Source organism: Pholis gunnellus, assembly GCF_910591455.1.
Source record: "Pholis gunnellus genome assembly, chromosome: 11".
NCBI classification, from domain to species: domain Eukaryota; kingdom Metazoa; phylum Chordata; class Actinopteri; order Perciformes; family Pholidae; genus Pholis; species Pholis gunnellus.
Genome location: NC_136538.1, coordinates 2,054,733 through 2,078,257, shown reverse-complemented (window position 1 = coordinate 2,078,257; position 23,525 = coordinate 2,054,733). Strand labels below are relative to the sequence as shown.

The 23,525-nt window shown below is 40.9% G+C and overlaps 2 protein-coding genes across 4 annotated transcripts; both read left to right on the top strand.

The window, feature by feature from the left end:
* The first annotated feature begins 2,371 nt into the window (after positions 1-2,371).
* On the top strand, positions 2,372-5,856 carry sdhaf4 (succinate dehydrogenase complex assembly factor 4). The gene is made up of 3 exons (XM_079168446.1): positions 2,372-2,535; positions 2,857-2,970; positions 5,006-5,856. Exons 1-3 carry the CDS (start codon positions 2,457-2,459, stop codon positions 5,113-5,115), a joined length of 303 nt encoding a protein of 100 aa, XP_079024572.1. The 5' UTR covers positions 2,372-2,456; the 3' UTR covers positions 5,116-5,856.
* Positions 5,857-6,636: 780 nt separating this feature from the next.
* On the top strand, positions 6,637-22,385 carry cep68 (centrosomal protein 68). Of its 3 annotated transcripts, none has more exons than XM_079169402.1 (9): positions 6,637-6,691; positions 14,900-14,993; positions 15,101-15,403; positions 16,251-17,219; positions 18,788-19,004; positions 19,685-19,881; positions 19,995-20,117; positions 21,677-21,773; positions 21,943-22,385. In XM_079169402.1, the coding sequence occupies exons 3-9, from the start codon at positions 15,134-15,136 to the stop codon at positions 22,116-22,118; spliced, it is 2,049 nt and encodes a 682-aa protein (XP_079025528.1). In that variant the 5' UTR covers positions 6,637-6,691; positions 14,900-14,993; positions 15,101-15,133; the 3' UTR covers positions 22,119-22,385. The 3 variants fall into 3 exon arrangements, with proteins under 3 accessions (XP_079025528.1, XP_079025526.1, XP_079025527.1); XM_079169400.1 differs by having other exon boundaries at positions 19,682-19,881; XM_079169401.1 differs by having other exon boundaries at positions 14,900-15,403; positions 19,682-19,881.
* Positions 22,386-23,525: the final 1,140 nt, after the last annotated feature.

The following is a 23,525-nucleotide window of genomic DNA, read 5'->3' as shown; positions in this document are numbered from 1 at the left end:
TGGAGGAGTAAAAAGTCCTGTTTGTTTGACCCATCCACCACCACTACTCCCACCTACCCTCATTAGTTATACTAATACCTTATACCTCGTTATACTCATTATTATACCATGTAACTTTCCGACACTCGATATACTACATCACTTGCTCTGACCAAATGTACAAACGTCCACATTCAACATATCCATGGTTTTCAGAAATGTACAATACATATTATCTCCTGGGCTGTGACATGCCTCTAATGTTTGGTCATGTTGATGTGAACCGACTCAGATTTTTAGGCTCATTTTACAAATGCTGCTCATATGTTCGGAAATTCCCATACGATGAGAATGCGAACGTGAATCCAACTTTTTCGAGTAATCTAACCATCCCATTCATCACAAACTGTGATGAATAAGTCTGTGGCTGTGGATGGCTGAAAAAGTGGCATTTTGAAGTGCAAAAGCACTGGTGAGGAAAGATGACAAGAAACAGGTCATTCTGCAGGAGAGTCAGCTCCCAGATATATAAGGTGTGTGTGTGTGTGTGTGGGGGGGGGGGGGGGGGGGGTTCAATTTAGAATGTGACAATGGTTTCCAATTCCCTTTTCTTTCCAAACTAAATTCAGAAGGATGGATGCTGTACACAACATTGTTTTCCTTTGTTGCTATACTTTGTTGCTATATACTATACTTTGTTGCTATATACTATACTTTGTTGCTATATACTATACTTTGTTGCTATATACTATACTTTGTTGCTATATACTATACTTTGTTGCTATATATTATACTTTGTTGCCAAACACCTTTTAGGTGTGTATTGGAGTCGGCAGTGCATGCTGAGACAGCTGTTTGGCAGTGTGTGTGTGTGTGTGTGTGTGCGTGCGTGCGTGTGCGTGCGTGCGTGTGCGAGTGCGTGTGCGTGTGTGTGCGTGCGTGCGTGTGCGTGTGCGTGTGTGTGTGTGCGTGTGTAGTGTGTGACGTGACATTCTCCAGGACTGCTTTCTAAAAGGTTGAAGAGGAATTTAAAGGAGAATTTAATCATCCACTCAGAAATATCTGGACTAAGCCAGAGCTAGGCTGAAACCTCCTGGAATTCCTCTCACACACACACACATGGTTTCACCCTGGGGAGAAAAGGTGGTCAGTTGATAAAAATATATACCACTCTGCATGGCACATATTTTTTGTTATAGTTCTTTCCATCTCAGTATTTGACACAGTGTGTTTCCATGAATATGAAAAACTGTTCATGATTGTTTTTTGGACTATCCTGTTTATATGTTTATACATAAACACTATATCCCGTTTTCAGAAATCCGGAAAAGCCCTTATCCTGTTTATGAGGAACCCGAAACTGTAGAAAGCTGTAGCTGTACTACATGCAACCAGGATGCTGTTGCATGTAGTATATATTTATACATGTGTACCTTGACTGTATATAAGAAGTGGACGTAGTTGTCGTGACATCACCCATTGGTTTTTGGACTGCCATTTTGAAGCCTCGAGTTAGGCATTTTGGCCATCGCCATCTTGGATTTTGCAACCAGAGAATGAAAGTGACCGTATATTGACTGGAAGAGTGACGCTGTGATAGAGACGGCGTATACGGCTCTGCTAGCATTGTCACCCTGTCAATCACAGTAAGCACGCCTAAAGCACACTCTGCTTTATGGTCTATTTTGCTCTAAATGGGACCATAATTTACTAAACATCATGCTGTATTGAAGAAGTCTTGAAGCTATTGTTTGATAAACTTATTTTTACAATTTTTACTGGGGTAATAAATCAAGTGAGAAGTAGGATCATTTTCTCATTAACTTCTATACAATCTGACTTCTTTTTGCAACCAGAGTTGGGTGCACACCTGCAGCACACCGTTTTCTGGAATTTATAACTTTATTAGCGAGTAAACTAATTTTATTTCAGTGGAAACACGCTGTTCCCCCCTCACTAAATAGTAAGCTCAAGCAGATCCTAAATCACATCAAACAAACTTGGAGGGATTAGATTTGCACATACAGACCCAAGTCACCTAAATCCTTTGCCAAGACCTGGAAGCCATATATTGAATATTTGAATAAGGCTACCATTTGGATATTGATAAACTGATCCAAGTCATCAATCAGGTTTGGTGCGAAACCATAATTGTCTTTTTTCATTCCTCCAAATCACGTGTTATAATATAAGTACATGCAGAGTTTCTATATATGAAGCTATGTCTACTGAAGTTCTGTCAGTAAAGCTTTAAAAAATATAAAACATCATAACAATAGGACCGACATTTTTATATTTACTTTATTTAGGGATGTGTCTCCACCTACTGGCGTCGAATATACATTACATCCACTGCCTTGTCGACATTTTCCGTCGCTAGGTGATGATGACATTGAGCGCGACACACAACGACAACAACATAACGCGAGTTGTGTAAGCGTCCGAGGAGGACAGCAGAAAGAAAGGTCTCTTCAGACATGTCTCTTCTGCGGTTATGTGCTCCGACCAGCAAACTTGTACTGTCCAAGAGTTTATTTACCGAGTCCGTCTTTACAGGTCAGTGTGTGTGTGCGTGCTATTAGCTAATGTAGCCTCTTTTCTTGTGAGTCAAAAGCTACATTTACAAACCTGCTGTTTTAACATTATCATGTTTTATACGTCCTACAGCATGTTACAGAATGACTACTTAATGGTTAATGTTGTAGCTGAACTTGGATATTCATCAAAGTAACGTTAGCAAAGGGCATATCTGGGCCATAGTGTTAGTCTTTTACCGGGGACTGTGTCCTACGTTGTGCAACTGGCTGCCGTCTACTGAGCCAGCTTTTATTCTGAAATCCCCGCCATCCGTTCTGGTCTCCCGTGTGTCTCGAGCAGGTTTTTCCCGTGCAGCCAGCGGAGCGGCGAAGGACAAGGAGCCGCCGAAGAAAGCGAAAACTCCGCAGGGTCGGTTTGACGGACCCGAGGAAGCGAGCCAAGCTGCTCTGCAAAGTGAGAACCAAGAAGGGGGAACTTTTCTGTCTTTTTAATTAAGGCTCAAACTCAGACCCAAAAAACAGAATATCAAAGAAAACAAATTGCAAAAGGACGAAAACAAATAAGTAGTATTTCTGTGGGATATGTATTTTCGTCCAATAAATAAAAACAATTCCAATGATTGAAATTAAGTGTGTTAAGTAATGTTAAGCAACCGCTGCAGTACTTCTTTTACTGTGAATGGACACAATCATGGAATTCCTCTGTTTATCTTATTGCTGCCTGTTTAATAGACAAAAACATCATGAAGAATGTCACTAAAACTGGCATTTCTTACAAATTTCAACTTGTTAAAGGTTGTATTGACAGTGGGAAACTAAATGTGTCAAACTAAAAGTGTAGCCTTTGTTGTCCAATTCACATTTCAATAAAATAATGTTGTTGGTTAGCCTGCTGGTATCATTCACGACAGACAGATCAGTTGTTGTTAGTGGACCTTGAATCCCATATCAGTGTAATCGTGGCGTGCCGTGTATTTTATAACCTGGGCCTTCAGTGCTGTCCTACTACAGTTGAACCACCTCCTAATAACCTCATTATGAGACCAGCATGACGGGATGCTGCGTCATTAACAGGCAATGCATATAGTCAAAATCAATATAATTAACACAATGACAAGAACAGACTCACAAGAACCAGTCACATATTTATATGACAACAAAGCAGGTAGAATAACATGAAACCCAAATAACACGATTCAACAGGCCTCTGCACATTCCAGCAAAACTGCAGCGCTAAAACAAGCATTCCGCCACTCACTCAAGGGCACATGCCATTCAAATATTATTCACGACGGAACAATATTAACCATATCATAAAAACGACACAATTAACACTGTAGTAACGCTACTGTAACTATTTAAAGACAAAGTCCATCCTCCTTTCTTTGATTACAAATAGTTTACTGCCACGGTTGTACAGTACATTGTTTCAGTTCCAGCAAGAAGTCCTTCTGGATTCATGGCACTGATGGACTGATGACAATCGAGTCTCCCCAGTTGTATTTCTTGAATACGTTTTAATGCGTTTGAGGGCTGAAAATGTCTGCTCGACAGAGGCAGTGGATATTGGGATTGTCACCGCCAAACATGCCAAAATGCTAAAAATGTAATGTCACGTAAAAAACTTCTTACATATCTTTAAACTTTAACTCTTACTACTACAAAGTTCTGCTAGCTAGCTTCACAACAGTCACTCTAGCCCACTGACCAATTAAGCCGCACGTTAACGCTGACGTACTTGTAGGCCAGCTAGAAGCTCTGACACGTCAAAGAATACGCCCAACATGTCAAACTAAAAATCTGATTGGTTGAAGACTATGACAATCAACAATATCGTCCTCATTTACTTAAACTGCGAAGGGTAATTGTAATTCTGAAGGCCTCAGGGCAGATTTCTTTACTTAGAGACAGCATAGGGGCAAAATCTGATTGGATAAAAGCTCTACTTAAAACAAGCTGCGCTGGAAGCAGAGCAACTGAGGAAGACAGTAGCTGTGCAATGAGATAATAAGCTAGTGGGAAAAAATATTTTAAATACATGTAGTGCATTTATGAAAATTAATTAAATTATAAAATAGCTATAACTTTGTGATTCTGTCTAGGCCACCAGAGAAGGCCTTGCTGGCCCTGACGGCCCACCACTTGTGTAAATGTAATAAAATGTGTATTTGCCTGCATGTGTTTATGAAGAATCTGATCATAATACCTCATTATATACACACAAGGTCCACATTGTCCCATAGATAAACATGAACTGATAATCTTTACAGTAAATAGACTCAGTTGCCAGTTTTTTAGGTACATCAAGCTAAAACAAATGCAGTGTAATACAAGAGTCCTGCAGTAAATCCTCCCCTTGTGATGCTTCTAATGTTCAGATCTGGTTGAAACTGTTTTAGATGCTGTAGTTTGCTTAAGCAGTTGTGGGAGGAAAGTCCTCACTAAAGCGGCATATTTTCAAACCGAACTGTTCTCTTGTCATCCTCCAGAGTTCCCTGATGACGTGAACCCCGCAACCAAGGAGAAGGGGGGTCCTCGGGGACCAGAGCCCACCCGGTACGGAGACTGGGAGAGGAAGGGCCGCTGCGTCGACTTCTAGTTCCGCACACATAAAAAAATCACACTTATGTTATGGAGATGTATATTTTAAACCGTCGCCTGTTCACTCAAGTTTGTGATCAGGTGAGAATGAGGTTTAAACTGTTTCTGATTGTGACTGTATTAATACTAACAGGGAACACGTAGAAATGTCAGCAGACTAATGGACATCTTAACGAAGTAGATCCTGGCAATGTTTAAATCATTTTTAAAAATGACAAACATTTGAAGCTCCAAGACATGTTTTGCACATTGATTGTGTTTTACCATGTGAGGTTACCAAAGGAATGTATCAAATACAACAATAAGTTAAAACCAGACAACATCTGTTTGTTTTTTTCCAGAATACTAATACTTTCAAAGACACAAATCCTTTTATTAATAAGTTACAGGTTTCTTTTTGCCATTGCCAAGACACAAAACAACTTGTACTTGTCGAACAATCATTGAAAAATTGTAGCAGTGGTATGCTAAACCATAAGCGCATTATCTCTTTTATTTAGCAAATAACTACACTCGGTTATCTAAATTTGACACATTGAAAACTAAAAGCCTGTGTGTGTGTGTGTGTGTGTGTGTGTGTGTGTGTGTGTGTGTGTGTGTGTGTGTGTGTGTGTGTGTGTGTGTGTGTGTGTGTGTGTGTGTGTGTGTGTGTGTGTGTGTGTGTGTGTGTGTGTGTTGTTCGCTAAACACCCCAAATGAAATACCCTCACTTAATGAGTATTGACAATAAACAAATGTTTCTGTTCTTCCTTTTGCATTTGTGTTCATAGTCTATATTTACAGTATGCTACAAATGAAAATTACTCTAGATAAATGCTTTTTATACTTTGCACATCAGTGTGCGGGTGGCGTGTGGCGAGAGCTATTTATTTAGTGTTTGTGCGTTGTGATTTGTGATGCAAATATTCCACATTTATGAGTTTATATAGTTTTGAATGTGTTTTTGCTTTCGCAAGAGATGTAAGATATTTAGTGTTTTGTATATATGTTTTTGTTTTTTTGTGTGTAGGGGGCCTTAGTTTCAGAAATTGTGTTTTAGCAATTGTTGTGGGGGGCTGCAATATATGAAGATGTATATGCACTTCTTATTTTGTCCGCTAAATGGCAGCATAGAGCCACATCCGCCTGCTGCCGTTTGAAATTGAATTTGTGTTGCCTTCAAATGCTATCGGCAATATTGTAATTTTATTTATTTTCACCCCGCAAAGCAATACAAGTTGTATGAATGGCGCGCTCATGCAGTCAGGGTTTCAATGCGAAGAAAAAGCACGAGTCTCTTCGTACGGTCCATGTCATACATGATAAATGTGCTTGCCGCTCGGTTCTAACACTCGTCTTTCTAATAAAGAAGGGTCACGTGTAGCAAATGTAACATGTAGAGTACGTGTCGGGTGTAACTAAATCTCAAGAATACAAAAGTCTTGACATAAACGCCTGACAAGACTGAGTTGGAGGAAAAGCACATGAAGGCAGCACGAAGGACGAGGAAGGGGCGGGGTAAGGCTTCAGCAACAAAACGGCTGTGAAGCTTCAACAATCGGACGCTCCTAGCTAAGCTAACGGTGTTAAATGTTGTAAGTACCCGCCATTTGTATTGTTCTGACACCGAGGCAGGGCTGTAGCTGCTGCTTGAGCGGGTTATCAGTCAGCTTGCATGGGTTTTCGTCAAGTATCAAACGTTAACATGGTTGGTCTGACATTTCCAAGTGTCAAACACTTAACTGAGAGATCTTATGAAAAGGAAGCTCGGCTTGGTGCATCAAAGGGATGCCGAATTAAAGAGAAGATTCCATAGAATAATGAAAGGGCTACAGTTTGATTCCATTGGTTATGAGCGTTTGTTGATAAGCAAACACCCATCCAATTACAATATTTTTGTCAGTACGTTTTTAATACGTGTTGCACATTTTTTTCCATCTTTGCTAAACCACCAAGCCAGACATTATCGTTGCTGCTGGTTATGTTTTCGGTTTGGTTCGTTTTTCGTCTGAAGGACTACAAGGGCTCCTCGCTTTGTGTAGGTCACTTGTGTTTGGTGTCACCGCTTTGTTGCCATGGTCTCTCCAACCACTGTCCCCTGTGTTTGACATATTATTAAGTGTGAGGCTCAAACATAAACGAATATCTAATGAGATGTATTGTGCTGCAATTGTGTATTGTGCTGGAATGGATACGTTTGCTGTTGCGAGGATATCCGATATGTATCTAACTTCATATCTTTCTCTGGCAATTTGCGGGCAAAGCAACTACATAGTTCCAGTACTTTTAGACTGAGTTTTTAAAGGACACTATTTAGACCTTCATGTTTGAAATCTGGTACTAACTATAGGAACTATGAATACTGTAATGGCTACAGTATATACAGGACTGTCTCAGAAAATTAGAATATTGTGATAATCCCCATACGTGTGATTTAGTTTACTGAACCAAGCTGAGTGTTTTTCAAGGCTCAGGAAACCCTTGTAGGTGTTTCGAGTTAATTAGACGATTCAAGTGATTAGTTGAATACCCTACTAGTATACTTTTTCATGATATTCTAATATTTAGAGATAGGATAGTTGAGTTTTCTTAAGCTGTAAGCCATAATCAGCAATATTAAAAGAATAAAAGTCTTGCAATATTTCAGTTGATTTGTAATGAATCCAGAATGCATGACATTTTTGTTTTTTTAATTGCATTACACAAAATAAAGAACTTTATCACAATATTCTAATTTTCTGAGACAGTCCTGTATGCCCCTGAAAGAAGGTGACCTCAGCATAATTTTAAAGCTGCAGTTGGTAACTTTTATGAAAATAACGTATCATCTCATTTGCTCAAACGGTTACTATATCCCAGTGGCGGGCGTGCATTTTATACCTGGGCTTTCACTGCTGTGCTGCAGCTGAAACACCTCATTATGACGCCACAGCTACGGTTATTATTTGTTTCATGTAAAAATGAAGCTCAACACCTATAACTACACTAACTGCACAGTGCAGATACATGAATACGCCGTGAGTGTGTCTCTTCTCTGACTGCAGCGCGAGGCTGCTGTGAGAGTAACCGCCTGTGAGTGCTTTGGTGTGGCTCACGGCAGCACCCGCTGCTCGTTCACGAGAGTGCAGAACGGTACGTGCTTTCACGTCGGAGTCAAAACACCAGAAAAGTTGCTAGATTTGTCGCTAGTAGCTTTTGACAAAAAAAGTTGCTAAGAGGGTTCGGAAAGTCACCAGATTTAGTGAGAAAGTCTCCATTGGCAACACTGGCACCGACTAAATGTGTCCCCAGCGCAACTTTGGACGTAACAATAGTTCCTATCGCATATAAAACCAAACAAATATCACTCTTCATAAAAACAAATTGTACAAATAATAATATATAAACAAGCATATTAAAGCTACTGCAGATATAAAAACAAAAGCAGTTCACTTACCAAAGCTGCTGTTCATTATTTAAAGACAAAGTCCATCCTCCTTTCTTTGATTACACTGGAAGCAGAGCAACTGAGGAAGACAGTAACTGCAGTAACAGAATCTTAATCCCATCACATGTCATAATCATCATATTTGACTAGCGCAGCCTAGTTTGACTGTGTCAGACTCCTGGGACAGGAACCCTTTTTTTTTTTTTTTTTCAAAAGAATATCTGTCTCATGTGCTACTCTCAGAACAAACTGACAGTTTAAACAAATATTACAAAACCATAATTTTATAAAAGTTCTCAACTGCAGCTTTTAAAACCTCTTTAATGGTGATGCTGCTGAGATCTCTTATAAACTGCAGCCATTACTGTGGCTGTGTACGTGTGTGTACGTGTGTGCTGCTGAACAACATGACAAAGATCCAGTTTTATTGTGTATAGTACTATTTATCCCAGCTGTTAGAGAGCGTTACAGATCAACATCAAAGCAAGTTTGTCAATCTTGGGGGTTCTTGTTCTGCTGTGGTCTTTAATTGACATTTCCCTCTTAAGTCTAGTGCCACTCTCTCTAGGCCATCACCATGGAAACCAGGCGCACCTATCACAATGTAGAATAGTGTAAGAGAGGTTCACCTACTACCTCATAATCAGAAGAGGAAAGAGACAGGGACATATGTGTTGATCCTGTCATCACTGAGACTAAATGATAGTTTCTACCTCTTTTAATAAATGGTGGGTGTTTGCTTTGACATACTATAAAGCTGCAACTGTACTGAACACATGCCCACTGACATCGCTCTGTTTATTGAGATTCAAATGTAGTGTCCTCTCATTGCCATGTTGTCAAGTAGACCGATGCAGATTTTAGAGCACAGTTAAGGGGAAGCGATGCCACCAAGCGCACACTGCAGCCTGCTTCAATTATATTCAAACAAGGCAGCAGTCAGTCCGGAAGGTGTGGTGCGAAGGCTGTCACACAGCCTCCCTGATCTCTGCAACAACTTGTGGCTTCAGGGCAGGGTTGGTAGCGCAGCTAATACATGCAAACGTTAGGGGCCAAAGGTTAAGTTCTCAACAGTCACACACCTCAACCATCCACGCCATTTAAATTTTTTTTTATCGCCATCGGGATGTCAACTTGCACGATTACATTGCAAAAGAAAAAGTGCAGTTATCTAATGACACGCTCAACTACTTTAAAAAAAATCCCTATTATCTTTCATTTCACTGGTGCCTGCTGTTTTAAGTTCAGTTTGTTCAATAAAAGAATTTTGGAAATAATTTCCTTTTAATTCAACAAGCATTTTTTTGTATTAGCATGAATTGAAAAGCAACAGAAAGGCAGACGCTTAAATACCTGGTTATTTATCGCAAGTAACATCGTTATGGTGGTATTTAATGTTATCGTATATTTTTGCTCATATAGTGCAGCCGGAATTTGAAGTTTATACGACTGACGTTTCGCCATGGGAAATTATGACGGGTGTTTTTCACTGTAATTGTATATTGAACATCAATGTTTTTTTGGCACCGACCCAAATGTGTCTGTTGCGCTGAGTAGATTCAGATTCCTATTCTTTGTTTGGATTATATCTCTCCTGATTTAAATCCGATCACATGAACTGTATCTTTGTCTTTTGAGATCGGTCACTGTCAGATTAGGGCGACCATGAGGTCCTAAATTCTTGCCGGGACTTGTGTGATAAACATGGCAGACAGCATGCCATCTTTCACAACCCCTGTGAGGCACATACAAAGCATCAGTGACATGATTTTAGAATACAAATTGAGTTCATGCTCGTTTTAATGTCGACAAAAGTCTCATAACAACGTGGTGTCTGTGCGCTCTGTTGCGCATTACTGTATGAGATCATGTTCATTTTATTTTCCAATTCATATATTTTTATTATATATATATATATATATTTTTTTTTTAGCTTTTTATATAATTTTGTGACGTCCATCTGGTGATCCTTATGTAAACATATCCAAACATTCACATTTTGGTCTAAGTACTTTTTTTAATGTCAAAATGCTATTTTACGAAGGGACATTACTGTTTTTGTCAATGCAGTCTGCAGCTTTTGTTAGGGTTGAGAACCTCTCATAACTGTGGAAGACCGCACGTCTCCCAGCCGTGCCAAAAAACTCAGCTGGCTCAAGTTATGATGAAAAAGTATTTAATAATTAACAGAAACTAAAACAGTTGCAAACTGTGTTACACTATCGATAGAAATATGTTTCATGAAACAGAGATCAAATGAAATTCCCCCACATAGTCCAGCAAAGGCTAGTTATCTGTCCGAAGGTCCCAAGTGATCTGATCTTTGGCCTGAAAATACAGTATCTTATTGTTTGAAAATGCAGCTTCAGTGATTGGCCGAAATCTATTAGCCCCCTCCTGGTTTCATCCTTCTTGCTGACCACTTCCTGAGGTGCTGTCGATTCTCTGCTTATCACCTCATACGATCATCTTCTGGAAAGCCTCACTCAAATCCCTCTCTCTCTCCCTCTTGACTGCTCTTTACAGTGTTTAATACATACAGTGGCTATACATTTGGTTTAATACATTCAAAGATTATACTTTTATGGTTTAACACTTCTATAGGTACATTTACTGTAAACATATAATACCCTCTATAAGTAAACATATTGTGACTTTTAATACATTGTGACCTCTTATTCTTGTGACACTTTTATTAACCACTAGGTTTTATTCACCACTAGGGGTGCTATTTATTCTACTAAATAATGCTTTTAATACTTAAATTATTCACACTTTGCAGAGAGCAAAATAAGGGCCTTAGTTCCCTGTCTATAAGGGCAGTCTGACGCCAAGGTAAAGCGGTGAAAATATTCTAAATATAGCGTACGCTTAAACTGACAGAATTTTTTTTAGGTGGCTTATATACGTTTTTCTGCTGTTCCCGTCCTCAGCTGCTTTACCTCGCCATCAGACAGCCCCGTTGTATCACTCTCTTAAAGGCCACCAGAATCCATTAACAGAAACAGTCATTTTACCTTGCAGAACACATACTCCACAGAAATCCAAACTAACCCTTTAAGTTATTTCCGAATTCAGCACAGCTAGCGTTGGCTTTCACACTATTCACAAACTTCTTGATTAGCTTTTTGCTGATGCCTGAGGGGGCGTTTCATTTGACAAACCTGAAAAGAATGCTGATGGAGTCGAATTTTTTTTTTATGGTTTAATGAATTAATTCAATAATTAGCTAAATCTTCTATTAAGTCCTGTTTCTGATGTTCTGAAGTAATGTTTGGAAAACAGAAACTTTTTGGTATCCTATCAGCACTAAGTTCGACAGCTGAGCCAGCACCTTTTTCTACAAAACATTACTAGCGTGAACCATAGTCTCTTGCTGCTCCACCGATGTGGACGGACAGTCACTCTTCCTCGTTGGTGCGGCGAGTGAGGGCAGGTCTGAGCATGCAGTCTTAATGAGATCGGTCAGGTGACGAGCGAGCGTATCATTTCACTGCTTAATGATCCCACAGCAACAGGTAGAGACATTCCACTCTCTAAGCAACCGTGTGTGTGTGTGTGTGTGTGTGTGTGTGTGTGTGTGTGTGTGTGTGTGTGTGTGTGTGTGTGTGTGTGTGTGTGTGTGTGTGTGTGTGTGTGTGTGTGTGTGTGTGTGTGTGCGTGCGTGCGTGCGTGCGTGCGCGCGCGCGCGCGCGCTCCTCTCAGATATGTGTTTATCCGTAACCAATGTTTACAAGGAGTGTGTAATTGATATGATACACACTAAGCAGCACATTTTACATTAGTAACAATAGAGTAGCATTTAGCTGCTTTAGAGCCAGATATTTGAGCAGCTGAAACCAAATAATGTGTCCCCTAATAAGTTACTTAAACAATGAATTATCAGAATCGGTGGCAGTCAGGTTTGGTCTTAAATTGACAATCCTTAAGATTTTGGTCCTGGTTGATTTCAAATTTCTATTTGACTAAAAAATGTAATTGAATGAGAAATTAAATGAGCTACTAACATGCTATTTTTCAGATTTTAGTTTTATTTGATAGGGACAGAGCACAGTAAAAAATACAAGATGTAAATGTGCCGAAGTTATCAAAAAGTGCTAGGCAGGTAACAAAAACAGACAATCCAGGTGACAAAACAATATATATGGTAGATGGACTGTACTTGTATAGCGCTTTTCTAGTCTTTTACTCAAAGTGCTTTAACACTACATGTCACCATTCACACCCGTTCCTACCCTGATGGCAGGGGCTACCATTCAAGGTTCATTTATACACATTCAGGACAATTTTGGGATAACTGTCTTGCTCACACAGCGACATGGACTAGCGGAGCCGGGGATCGAACCTGTGATCCTCTGATTGAAGGCCCCCCCCCCCTTATATATAATTCTAAAATACCAAGTAAAAAGGAAAAAATACATTGTGCTACAAGTTAAGATAAAAGCGATTACAGTTCTGGTTTGCCTTAAGCACTTGTTAGAGATGGGTCTCAAAAGTACCCAGTAGCCCATTCCAGTATTTACTCCCATTTACTGACCGCACAGTTTGTCCAAATGTGCTGCCTCTGTCCATGTGCCACCTCAAACCTAGTTTATAATCGGTGTAGTGAAGCCGGCGGCGAGATATGCGCTCCAGAAAATTACGTGATCATGGCTGGCGCGTAGAGCACGTAGGCTCCAAGCCGTCACAGTTCTTGGTCGTGCACTCCAGAAGTTTTGTAACTTGCCGCGCGATCACGTGACTGTCACAAATAGTTCACTGATAAAAGCACTATTTACATTTCTAGGAATTATACAAAGAAGGCCAATTCACTTTTAACTGCTTTAGCAACAGGAGGTCTTAAAAATCTTAATTTTAGTTTATATTTTGCAGCCAAATCAAATTGTTTACAGGATATTTGTTTGTTTTTTTATAATGCTTTTAATACTTTTTTATACTAAATTTATTTACAGAGTTTGTACAAAGGTAATAAAGTAGTCCATCAATGTGAGTTATGACTTTACAGTTAATTACATTCCCTGCTTGGCATTGTAGAGGTTGATTTATGGCTTTTTACCGGTTACACCTACAGTCTATGGGCATATCCCTGGGTTTAACTCGTTGTCTTTTTGATTCTTCACGGTTCATTTTGTTTGTACCCCCTCTGGTATTTTAGAGAATAATGAGGTGCAGACAGCATAAACGTCCTCCGTTCATGCTTGGCGGTTGCGCGCCGTCTGTGGAGGCTCGCGCTTCGTCTCTAACCACGAGTATAAACAAAGCTTCACAGTCCCCTCTAGTGGTGGCCTTGGTGCCAATGCCACGGTCAGCCCTCTGTGAATTAATTTAGAGATGGTGGAGCAAACCTACGCAAAGCCTTATACATAAATCAATCATATTTAAGAATTTTAGATTTTGTCCATTGTTCCATTATGTGTTTGTATAACATGGAAAAATAACAAAAAATTGCATTCCCCGGAATGTTGCCACAGTTCGTAACACTGCAAATACACTGCCTGGCCAAAAAAAAAGTCGCCACCAAAAAAAAAAGGTCACACACTAATATTTCGTTGGACCGCCTTTAGCTTTGATTACAGCACGCATTCGCTGTGGCATTGTTTCGATAAGCTTCTGCAATGTCACAAGATTTATTTCCATCCAATGTTGCATTCATTTCTCACCAAGATCTTGTATTGATGATGGTAGAGTCTGACCGCTGCGCAAAGTTTTCTCCAGCACATCCCAAAGATACTCAATGGGGTTAAGGTCTGGACTCTGAGTGGAAGGCTCAGAGGTGAGTTTTCCTGATGAAAGAGGGCAGCGACTCTGCTGTCCTGACGTCAGTGGGGAGTTCATTCCACCATTGTGAGGCCAGGACAGAAATTCCTGATTAGTTTACTCCAGATGTTGAGGCAGTGTGGTTCACATTCTTCTTTATTCAACATCTCAAATTATCCAATAGGAGGCTCGTACCTATTTGCTTAGTTAAATCCAGGTGGCGACTTGTTTTTTGGCCAGGCAGTGTATATACATATTGCAATACTTTTATCAGTGGGCCATAAGCTCAATTGCCATCATGTTACCTCCTTCAGCAAACAAAGACACTTATTTAAATTGTTGAGATTTTAAAGACACAGATATGGGCCGTGTGTGTGTGTGTGTGTGTGTGTGTGCGTGTGTGTGTGTGTGTGTGTGTGTGTGTGTGTGTGTGTGTGTGTGTGTGTGTGTGCTTTTAGACCTGTGCAGAACTTCCGTCTGTAAATAGGCAACTGTTTTCCAACTTTATATGGGGATAATATGTCATGCTGGTTTCCAGCTTGCTCTGCTGCCCCCAAGTGCCCATAAAATTAATGTTTCTCGTCTTTATGTACTGCGCTTGTTCCCCGTTCCATTACAGTTCTCCTGTGTGTACCTCAACTCGGCAACATGACGGTTGTTCTTGAGAAGACGCCGGATAAAAAACTGAGCCACAAGCTTGCAGTTCCTTCAAGGTGCACGAATGAAACCAAAACAAATTAAATAGCGTTTCAATGATGCAAAGCAGAACATTTGTACCTTTTTTGTTCTGAAAGTTACGGAATTGTTCTATTCCCTTTAGTTGACAGGACCTTTCTACATTTTACTTTGTCCGATGGAAGCCAAGGCACACAGCCCGAGGTGGAAGATGCCTCTCACAGAGTTTAAACCTGGCAGGAGATGGCCAAGTCCGACTACCAAAGACGGGGGAAGAGGTGAGACGGAGAGAGGGAGGGACGGAGGAGAATTGCACAAAAGTGTCACTATGGCTCCCACGTCCAGGTATCTGACCAGCAGACAGTACGTAACGAGAAAGCCTCTGTTCTCTGCAGAACAACACGCATCTATCTTAAAGAAGACACATCAACCGATGCAGACAGAAAAGGTGAGGAGGATTTATTTTCTCATTCTGTTTTATTGATTTCTCTTTTCTTTAAAAGTGGAGGGGTGTAATATTTGTGAAAAAACTTATTTATTCTCTGAGATTATAAAGTAAGATATTTACAAGAAAAAACTTGGATATTGTCTGAGATTTAAGTCGTACATTTTCAAAAGAAATTTAATAGAAAGATGTGAATGTTCTCCAAGTTTATAAAGTCAGAAATTAACAAGAAACATAAAACCTATTTAAAAAACCTCAAGTATTCAGTCTCAGATCATTTTGTCTCGCAAAAAATTTACCGTATAATCTCAGAGAATAGCCAATTCTTTTTTCTCATAAATTGGTGAGTCTTTTCTCATAAACTCTTAAAGAATTTTTTTTTCACATCGTTTTTTTTCTCTTGATATTACCCCCCCTCCCTTAGCTCTGTAATTTATTTATGTTAAATTTTAACTTCATTCTTGAATTATTTCTTTTTTCTGTCCTATTTTTTTCACGTTAGTCCAAATATGTTGTAATAATCAGACAGTATTAGCCTAAATGTTCTACTCTGTGTTCAGTCTAATTTAAAGCATTGTACTTATTTTGAACTGTGTATTGTTGTTCAAAAACAGACAGCAGATTTCTAAAATATGTGTGAGGAAAATGTATCAGTGGATTCACTGATGAGACTTCAACAGCAGAGTCAGTTCAAACATCCATCAGTGAGACCGCTCTTCTTCTTTCATGTCATTACTGTTGAGCTGAACCGAACTGTCAAGTCTGAGTAGAACCATTACAGAACTGAGTCTTTAACAGACAGCAATGTTCCAGTGTCATGTTTTAATTCTGTCAGTTTCTTGCTTCGTAGGACAAACAGTTGTGTGTTGGCAGAAGAGAAGATGACCTGCAACTCGCTGACGCAAATATCTTGACGAGACCAAGATCAGAGCTGATCCCAGAGAGCTTCAGCCTCTCTCAAAGTGACGTCTCTCGAACAGACACAGGCTTACCCCTGGGGGTCTCGGATCTCAGGGCCAGGCTGCACCACAAAGAACCCACTTTTGAATCACCCTACCCCGGCAGCAGATCAGCTCAGCGGAGCCTCTCCAACTCCCTCCTGGAGGTCCAGAGACTGAACCCTCCTCACAGGCCGCAGCTGAACTCCCCTGTCCTGTATCCTACCTACACCCCTCGCTCAACGCACTCCAGGCAAGGCCAGACCCAGCTCAGGCGGGGGGGTAGGGAGAGAGAGACCAAACTGTGCTCTTCTAGGGGAGACATAAAAGGACTTCCGATATCCTTGCATCAGGCAAACTACTGGGCCGGTGCCATCCCCAAAGTTTTGCCCCCATCTCCAGACAGACACTCTGCAGACTGGGACCCAAACAGGGAGTACCAGGCCCTGCTGGACTACACCTACCCTCTGAGACCAGGACAGGTGGTCTTTGAGGGGGACAGCTCCAAGCTCCGGGGAGACTCACTCCTTCAAACGGACTCCATCCTGCAGGACTCGGGGATCGAACTGGACCACATTTGTAGCTCCACTAGCCTGTCAGGGTTGGACTTTTCTCTCAGCGCATGTCACGGGTCACCTGACCCGCAGGGGCTGAACAAATCCTCAGATGGTCCAGACCCCATGGGTCTGTCCCTGGACAGTTTGGACTGCAGTGAGAATGGAGGTGGGATGAGTCGGTTTGACGCTCGCTCCTCCACCTCCACTGCTTTCCCCCGCTCCGCCAATGTTCACCCGCTGTTCAGGTGTGTGTGCAGGGAAATGGACGAGGAGTTCTGGCCACTTCCGGATCAGATGGAGGAGCTGCAGCTGCTGTCCAGACGGGTCTGTACTGAAGGACCACACTGGTGCCTTAAACTATTCACTCTAAATCACTCATACTTTGCATTATTGATGATCTTTTTCTTTAGAGTACGTTTTTAGATTGCTTTCATTTCCACATGGTCTGAAAATCTACCTGCAAAGACGGAAGTACTGGTTTGTGTAGCGGTAACCTATATACAGTATGTAATGTGTGTATATATATATATATATTAGTGCTGGGCAAGTTAACATGTTATTATCGCGGTAACACCGACAATTATTTTATCGCGTGTTAACGCAGTTGTTTTGTTTTTATTATTAAGCGTTCATTTTTAACACAAGAACCGGGCAGCGAGCGGTGAACAGCTGTGTTTGTGTGGCGTCACTTCCTGCTGCTGCTGCCACCCCCGCACGCACGCGCGTGATCGTCTCGTTACAGGATCAAACGTGACAATCTCAAAATACATATTGTCGTGTTTTCAAATGAACATATAAGCACGTGAGAACAAACTGCTCTTAACTGCAACTCTCTATTTGCATAACTTCCTCATGCAGGTTACTGCCATGGTGCAGACCCCCTCCAGGTTCCCTTGCTTCACCTAAATTCCCCTGGGTCCTAAGTCCCTCCATGTACAGCTTCTTATCACTCTCTATGTACCAACGTACATTTATAACAAATACCACATATATTACGGTAATCAGCGTTGCATATGTGTCTGACCAAAATACCAAAAAATACCAAAAATGCCCGTTGTTTTGTTTGTAATATGGATAATAAGCATATAATTTAGTTATCTCTACTGAGAATTTATCAAACATTAAAAAAAAGGAAAAGAACATGACGTAGATAGGTTTGCAGTTTTCAAAGTGTATTTTTCAAATTTCATTTGTTACACACATGAAAATAAAGTTGTGAACACCGGCTGAATATCTATTATCACAATCATAACTGTATTTTAACTGCTACTGTGTAAACGGAATACTGCTGTTAAAAAGCACCTTATTTGTTTAAAGTGTTTGCAAACCAAATGTTATTGCACTTTTTTTCATATAGCAGTACTTACAATAAAAGTGCGCAATACATTACTTTGCGCATAACAATGCAAACAAATCATGCGATTAAAAATGTTCGTGTGTGTGTGTGTGTGTGTGTGTGTGTGTGTGTGTGTGTGTGTGTGTGTGTGTGTGTGTGTGTGTGTGTGTGTGTGTGTGTGTGTGTGTGTGTGTGTGTGTGTGTGTGTGTGTGTGTGTACATATACAAGCATTTTAACAATATATAGAAGATATTTAGATTAAAGAAAGTTCTGTATTTTCACGTTTCCTGTTTGTTTTTAATTGCTCGGATAAATGTCCTTCACTTCATATTAGAAGGAGCATGTGTAGAGCTGTCCTCACCACTCGCTGTGTATGAATGTGTACATTTTGGACACATTATCAGCTCTTTAAACAAAAGTACACTTCATGTACAGTTAAACACAATGGCGGAGGGACACACGGACACAGCGGATCAATGTTTTTCAGCTTTAATGTTCAGCAGTTATTGCATTTTCTCATGTTAAAGGCAGAGAGTGTTTGGTCCATGTGTACAGGTGAGGGAGGTGACGGCCCAGCTGAGTCGGCCTGTCACAACCAGTTGGGAGTCTCTGGAGCCAGGCACCATCCTGTCCGCCATCACCCTGCCTGAGAAACGGGAGGCTGAAGACAGAGATGAGGAGGCTACAGTCGAGGAGCGAGCGGGCGGCAATCAAGACACAGATGAAGGAAAAGATGAAACGGGCAGAGAGGATAGGAGAGCTGCTCAGACCGGTAAGAGACTTTATTCCAGTTTAAGTAATGAACAGGTATCATTTGAATCTTGAAATGAATTTAAAAAACTGAAATATTTGTAGTAAGGAACATTATTAGCACTGAGATTCTCACCTATACTGTCGAATGGGTACATAATTGTGCCATTGGCTTATGCTAACCTCTATTTGCTAAACATTGGTGGAGGATACATATGGAAAGTACATTATGTATGTGTATATATATTTATAGGTATTTGTATATGTTGTAATATATATGTATCTATTTGTATATGTATGTCATTGTATATGTATATTTGTATGTGTGTGTGTGTGTGTGTGTGTGTATATGTATGTATATTTGTATATGTATGTATGTGTCTGTATTTATTTTTTCACTCAAATATTGATTTTTAATTTGTTTTCCAGTCCAGAAAGCATAAGTGACCCTCGATCATTATTGAACCACAACAGTGCAACTGGGCTCTAAATATTTTTGGATAGCCATTTTTCTTTCGGCCCTCTGCAGTCTACTTAGTGGTTCGATTGAAGAGGCTTAAACTATGATTTGTTCAGCTGTATATTCCAATCGTGCTAACCCAACCCTCTATTTCTATTTGCAAATGGAATTGAGTTTGTGGTGCTTTACAGCTCTGAAAAATGTCACCTTAAAAAAATGATCTATCTCCTGTCCATCAGCAGCTGATCACAGGGACTCCGAGACAGTGAGGAGGAGTTCTGGAGCCTGGGTGGAGCCTGTAGGAGGGGGACTGAGTCCATCCAGTCTCAGGGAGGTGGAGGTTTTGGCGGAGCAGCTGTGCGGCCTCACCCTGCCCGGCGGGCGGACAAGCAGCCGGGACGACTGGGAGCAAAGTAACTCCCTGATGCAACACATTCAGGTAGAGACACGATCTGACCTTCCGGACAATAGCGTGACTGCAGTCCTCCATACAAATGACAGTGTGAGCTCTGTGTGTGTGTGTGTGTGTGTGCGTGTGTGTGTGTGTTCCAGGTCTTCTGCTCACACCTGGAGCAGCTCATCCAGCAGCTGTACACGGTGTCGGAAAAGATGGAGCTGCTGGCTGCACCCACGGTGGACATAGACAGCGTGAAGTCGTCTCTGGCTGAGTATCAGGTGAGGACGGAGCCTCAAGGCCCTGTTATACTTCAGAATGGATGCACATGTGCTTCTGTTTCTACCACAGTGGGTTATAGGTGGCCACACATTTCGTGAGTGTGATTTCACCTGTGGGTTTGCTGAATATGAAGATGTCTACAAAAAAAACTAAATCTTGGTTTGTCTTTCTTTTTTTTCCTTTTTTTTCTGTGTTGTAAAAAATTCAGCAACTTTGAGTGGCAAGTGTGAGAATGCGTTTTTATAGACTGTATAAAAGAAGAGGACGTAGTCATCGCAACATCACTCATTGGTTTGTGGACTGCCGTTTTGAAGCCTTGAGTTTGGCGATTTTGCCGTCGCCATGTGAGATTACGGCTGTCGCCATGTTCATTCTTTGCAACTGAGGAACAGAAGTTACCATATTTGGATTGTGGAGGAGAGACGTAAAGACGTCATATACATCTTTGGTAGCGGCAGCAACCTGTCAATCACAGTAACCCTGCCCTAAAGCACACTCTGCTTTATGGTCTATTTAAATCTAAATAGACCATAATTTACAAAATGACCATCCTGCTGTATTGAAGAAGACTTGAAACTAGAGGCTCAAGAGGAAGAGCGGGTCGTACTTAAATCAGAGGATCGGCGGTTCAATCCCCGGCTCCACCATATCGTGTTCTTGGGCAAGACTCTTTACAAGTCCATTTACCACTTTACCAAAATATTGTGCAGTTTTGTTCAGCAGTATGCGAGATTAGCCATGGTTGGATACAGAGACTCACACAAGACCAATTTTTTTATCTCCAGGCGGAGATAATGATCAATAAAAGCAACATGGATTTGGACATTACAGTTCATTAACGTACAAACCATACAAAAATATGCTCTCCTCAAATCCACAAGACTCCAGTCATTTTACCTTGCTGATCATTGTAAAAACCACTTCATTCATACTTAATAGAAACAAAGTAAACCTAATCAAAACAATCTGTTCAATCACCAACTCCGGTTTGTTCAATATATACCCTTGATTCACCAAGTTAGAAACAGCCTTTACAGTATATGCACTCCTCAAACCTACCCGACTCCATTGACAGAAACAGTAACTTTACTGTTTGTTGTAAAAAAAAAGTTCAGTCAAACTAAACAGAAACAAAATAAAAACTCAGCAAAACCATCTTGGTTAGTAATTCCAACATTCCAACAATCACCAACTGTGGTTTCGAAAGTTTAAAAAAAATCAGTTTAAATAAGTAACGGATTTTAAAAAAGTAACCACCGTAAAATGTTCACCTTTTACTAACATCGTTTTCTGTCGCATTTGTGACGTCAAACATGACAAAACAAAACAAAAACGGGAAGAGAGTCTTTTATGTGGGTTTTCCCATGTTTAAATATGCACTAATCTCGGTGGGAAAAGGGTATAAATGTGTGTGTCGTGTTCATTACATCGGAAAAGAAAAGTGTTTTCCTCAGTAAACCCAACCCTACTTAGTGAGTTGATAAACCGTAACAGTTGTCACTTACTTCATGCCCATTCTGTTCTGCTGACGGTGAAATGTGACACTTCTCGTTGTCAGAGTTTTCAGAGAGAAGTGAGCAGCCACCAGCCCCTGACCTCCTGTGTTCTGCACACCGGACGGCTTCTCCTCGGCTGCATCAACAACACGTCTCCACGTCAGTCTGCTCACTCGCTTAAGTCATTGTGAACAAACGCGTCGCCCCATCTTTTTTTCTCATGATGCTCTTTTTTGCATGCTCTCTCTCTCTCTCTCTCTCTCTCTCTCTCTCTCTCTCTCTCTCTCTCTCTCTCTCTCTCTCTCTCTCTCTCTCTCTGTGTTTCCAGTTTTAAGAGACACCCTGCTGTTGATCGAGAGGCGGTGTGGAACTCTGGAGACACACACCGAGCACTTCTTCTCCTCCATCCTGTCCGCCATGGACAGCCTCACCCGGCCAGGTCCAGTCCAGCAGAGCAGAAGGGAGGACCCGGGCCCTGTGGGGGTCCAGGGGTCCACTTTGTGAACAGACTGCAGGACTTGTCTGTGATAGTTTTTTTTTCACTTACTTCGCTGTTGTCTTACATTGTTCCAACAATTCTATTTTATAATGCAAGGCTCTCATACATACATACAGGGTATGTATGGCTTAACATCTGCTTGATTCTTGCTCTCCATTACAACAATAAATGGAAGAAGGAACTGAGTGTCTAAACTGAACCGATCACAGTGAATAATGATTATGTTCCATTATGCCCTTTTCTACTCAGGATTAAAGTCACCATTGTATTGATCTGATCACTGATTCTGTGACTTCTAATGTCTGTGATTAAGGCGAAACACTACAGGACTGGTCAATTTTTAACATGTTTTCTTTCAACTAAATGAAAAGAAAATAACCAAAATACACATTTAGGTGTTGATTTTACTTTGTCTATTTGAGCTGAAGATTTCTCCTAAATTCACCAAAAGATACCATTAGATAAATATATTACATTACAGTCATTTAGCCAGTGGCGGGCCGTCAGGGCCTTCAAAGCCTTCTCTGCTGGCCTAAACAGAATCACAAAGTTATAGCTATTTAATAATTTAATATTTTTTCTTAAATACATTTAATTTTTTCTTCTATGTATTATAATTTATAAAAATATTTTTCCCATTATCTTATTTTCTCATTGCACAGCTACTGTGCTCCTCAGTTGCTCTGCTTCCAGTGCAGCTTGTTTTAAGTAGAGCTTTTATCCAATCAGATTTCACCTCTGTGTCTCTAGTAAGAAGAGAGGCCCCAGCCTGCAGACTCTCCCAGTGCTGGCATGTGCAGATTAAGTTGAATGATGAATGATCAACCAATCAGATCTTTAGTTTGAGATTCATGGCCGGCACCAGAGCGGTTTGCAGGCCTAGTTACGTCAGCATTACTGCAACTCAGATGCCTCTCTGTCGCAAGGTGCAGAGTGTGCTGTGATTGGTCAGTGGGCGGGCACGTGACTATGTTGCCCGCGAAACATGCTTGCTAGCAGAGCTTTGGTTGCAGCAGGCAGAGTTCAAGTGTAATATTGTTTTTTTAATATGAAATGGCGGAAGGAGGAGGCGAAACTGATTTAGTGGCGGAGTTACTGGGGACGCCTTTCTCAAGAAGGACATTTCCGGACAAACTGGACATAGTAATAAACGGCCGGCCAACCCCACAGCTAGCAGCCCTGACCCAGCCAGGAAAAGGATTTGTGCGCCATTTTCAGTCCACAAACTATGGACGTTATTCCTGGCTGACAGGGTCGGAGAAGAGTTGCAAATTGTATTGCTGGGAATGCCTTTTATTTGCGACTGAACGTCTCGGTGTATGGAGCCATGCTGGATTTCGTAACCTGAGCTGCCTGAGCAAGGCCGCTTCACGACACCAAAATACAGCGGGACACGTACAAGCTACGGTGCT

Bases quoted from the DNA above. Each gene is read 5' to 3' on its own strand.
- cep68 (XM_079169400.1), top strand. From the start codon at position 15,134: ATGGAAGCCAAGGCACACAGCCCGAGGTGGAAGATGCCTCTCACAGAG. The intron at 15,404-16,250 runs GTGAGGAGGATT...CTTGCTTCGTAG, and splicing joins AACCGATGCAGACAGAAAAG to GACAAACAGTTGTGTGTTGG. The intron at 19,882-19,994 runs GTAGAGACACGA...TGTGTGTTCCAG, and splicing joins CCCTGATGCAACACATTCAG to GTCTTCTGCTCACACCTGGA.
- sdhaf4 (XM_079168446.1), top strand. From the start codon at position 2,457: ATGTCTCTTCTGCGGTTATGTGCTCCGACCAGCAAACTTGTACTGTCC. The intron at 2,536-2,856 runs GTCAGTGTGTGT...TGTCTCGAGCAG, and splicing joins TACCGAGTCCGTCTTTACAG to GTTTTTCCCGTGCAGCCAGC. The intron at 2,971-5,005 runs GTGAGAACCAAG...GTCATCCTCCAG, and splicing joins GAGCCAAGCTGCTCTGCAAA to AGTTCCCTGATGACGTGAAC.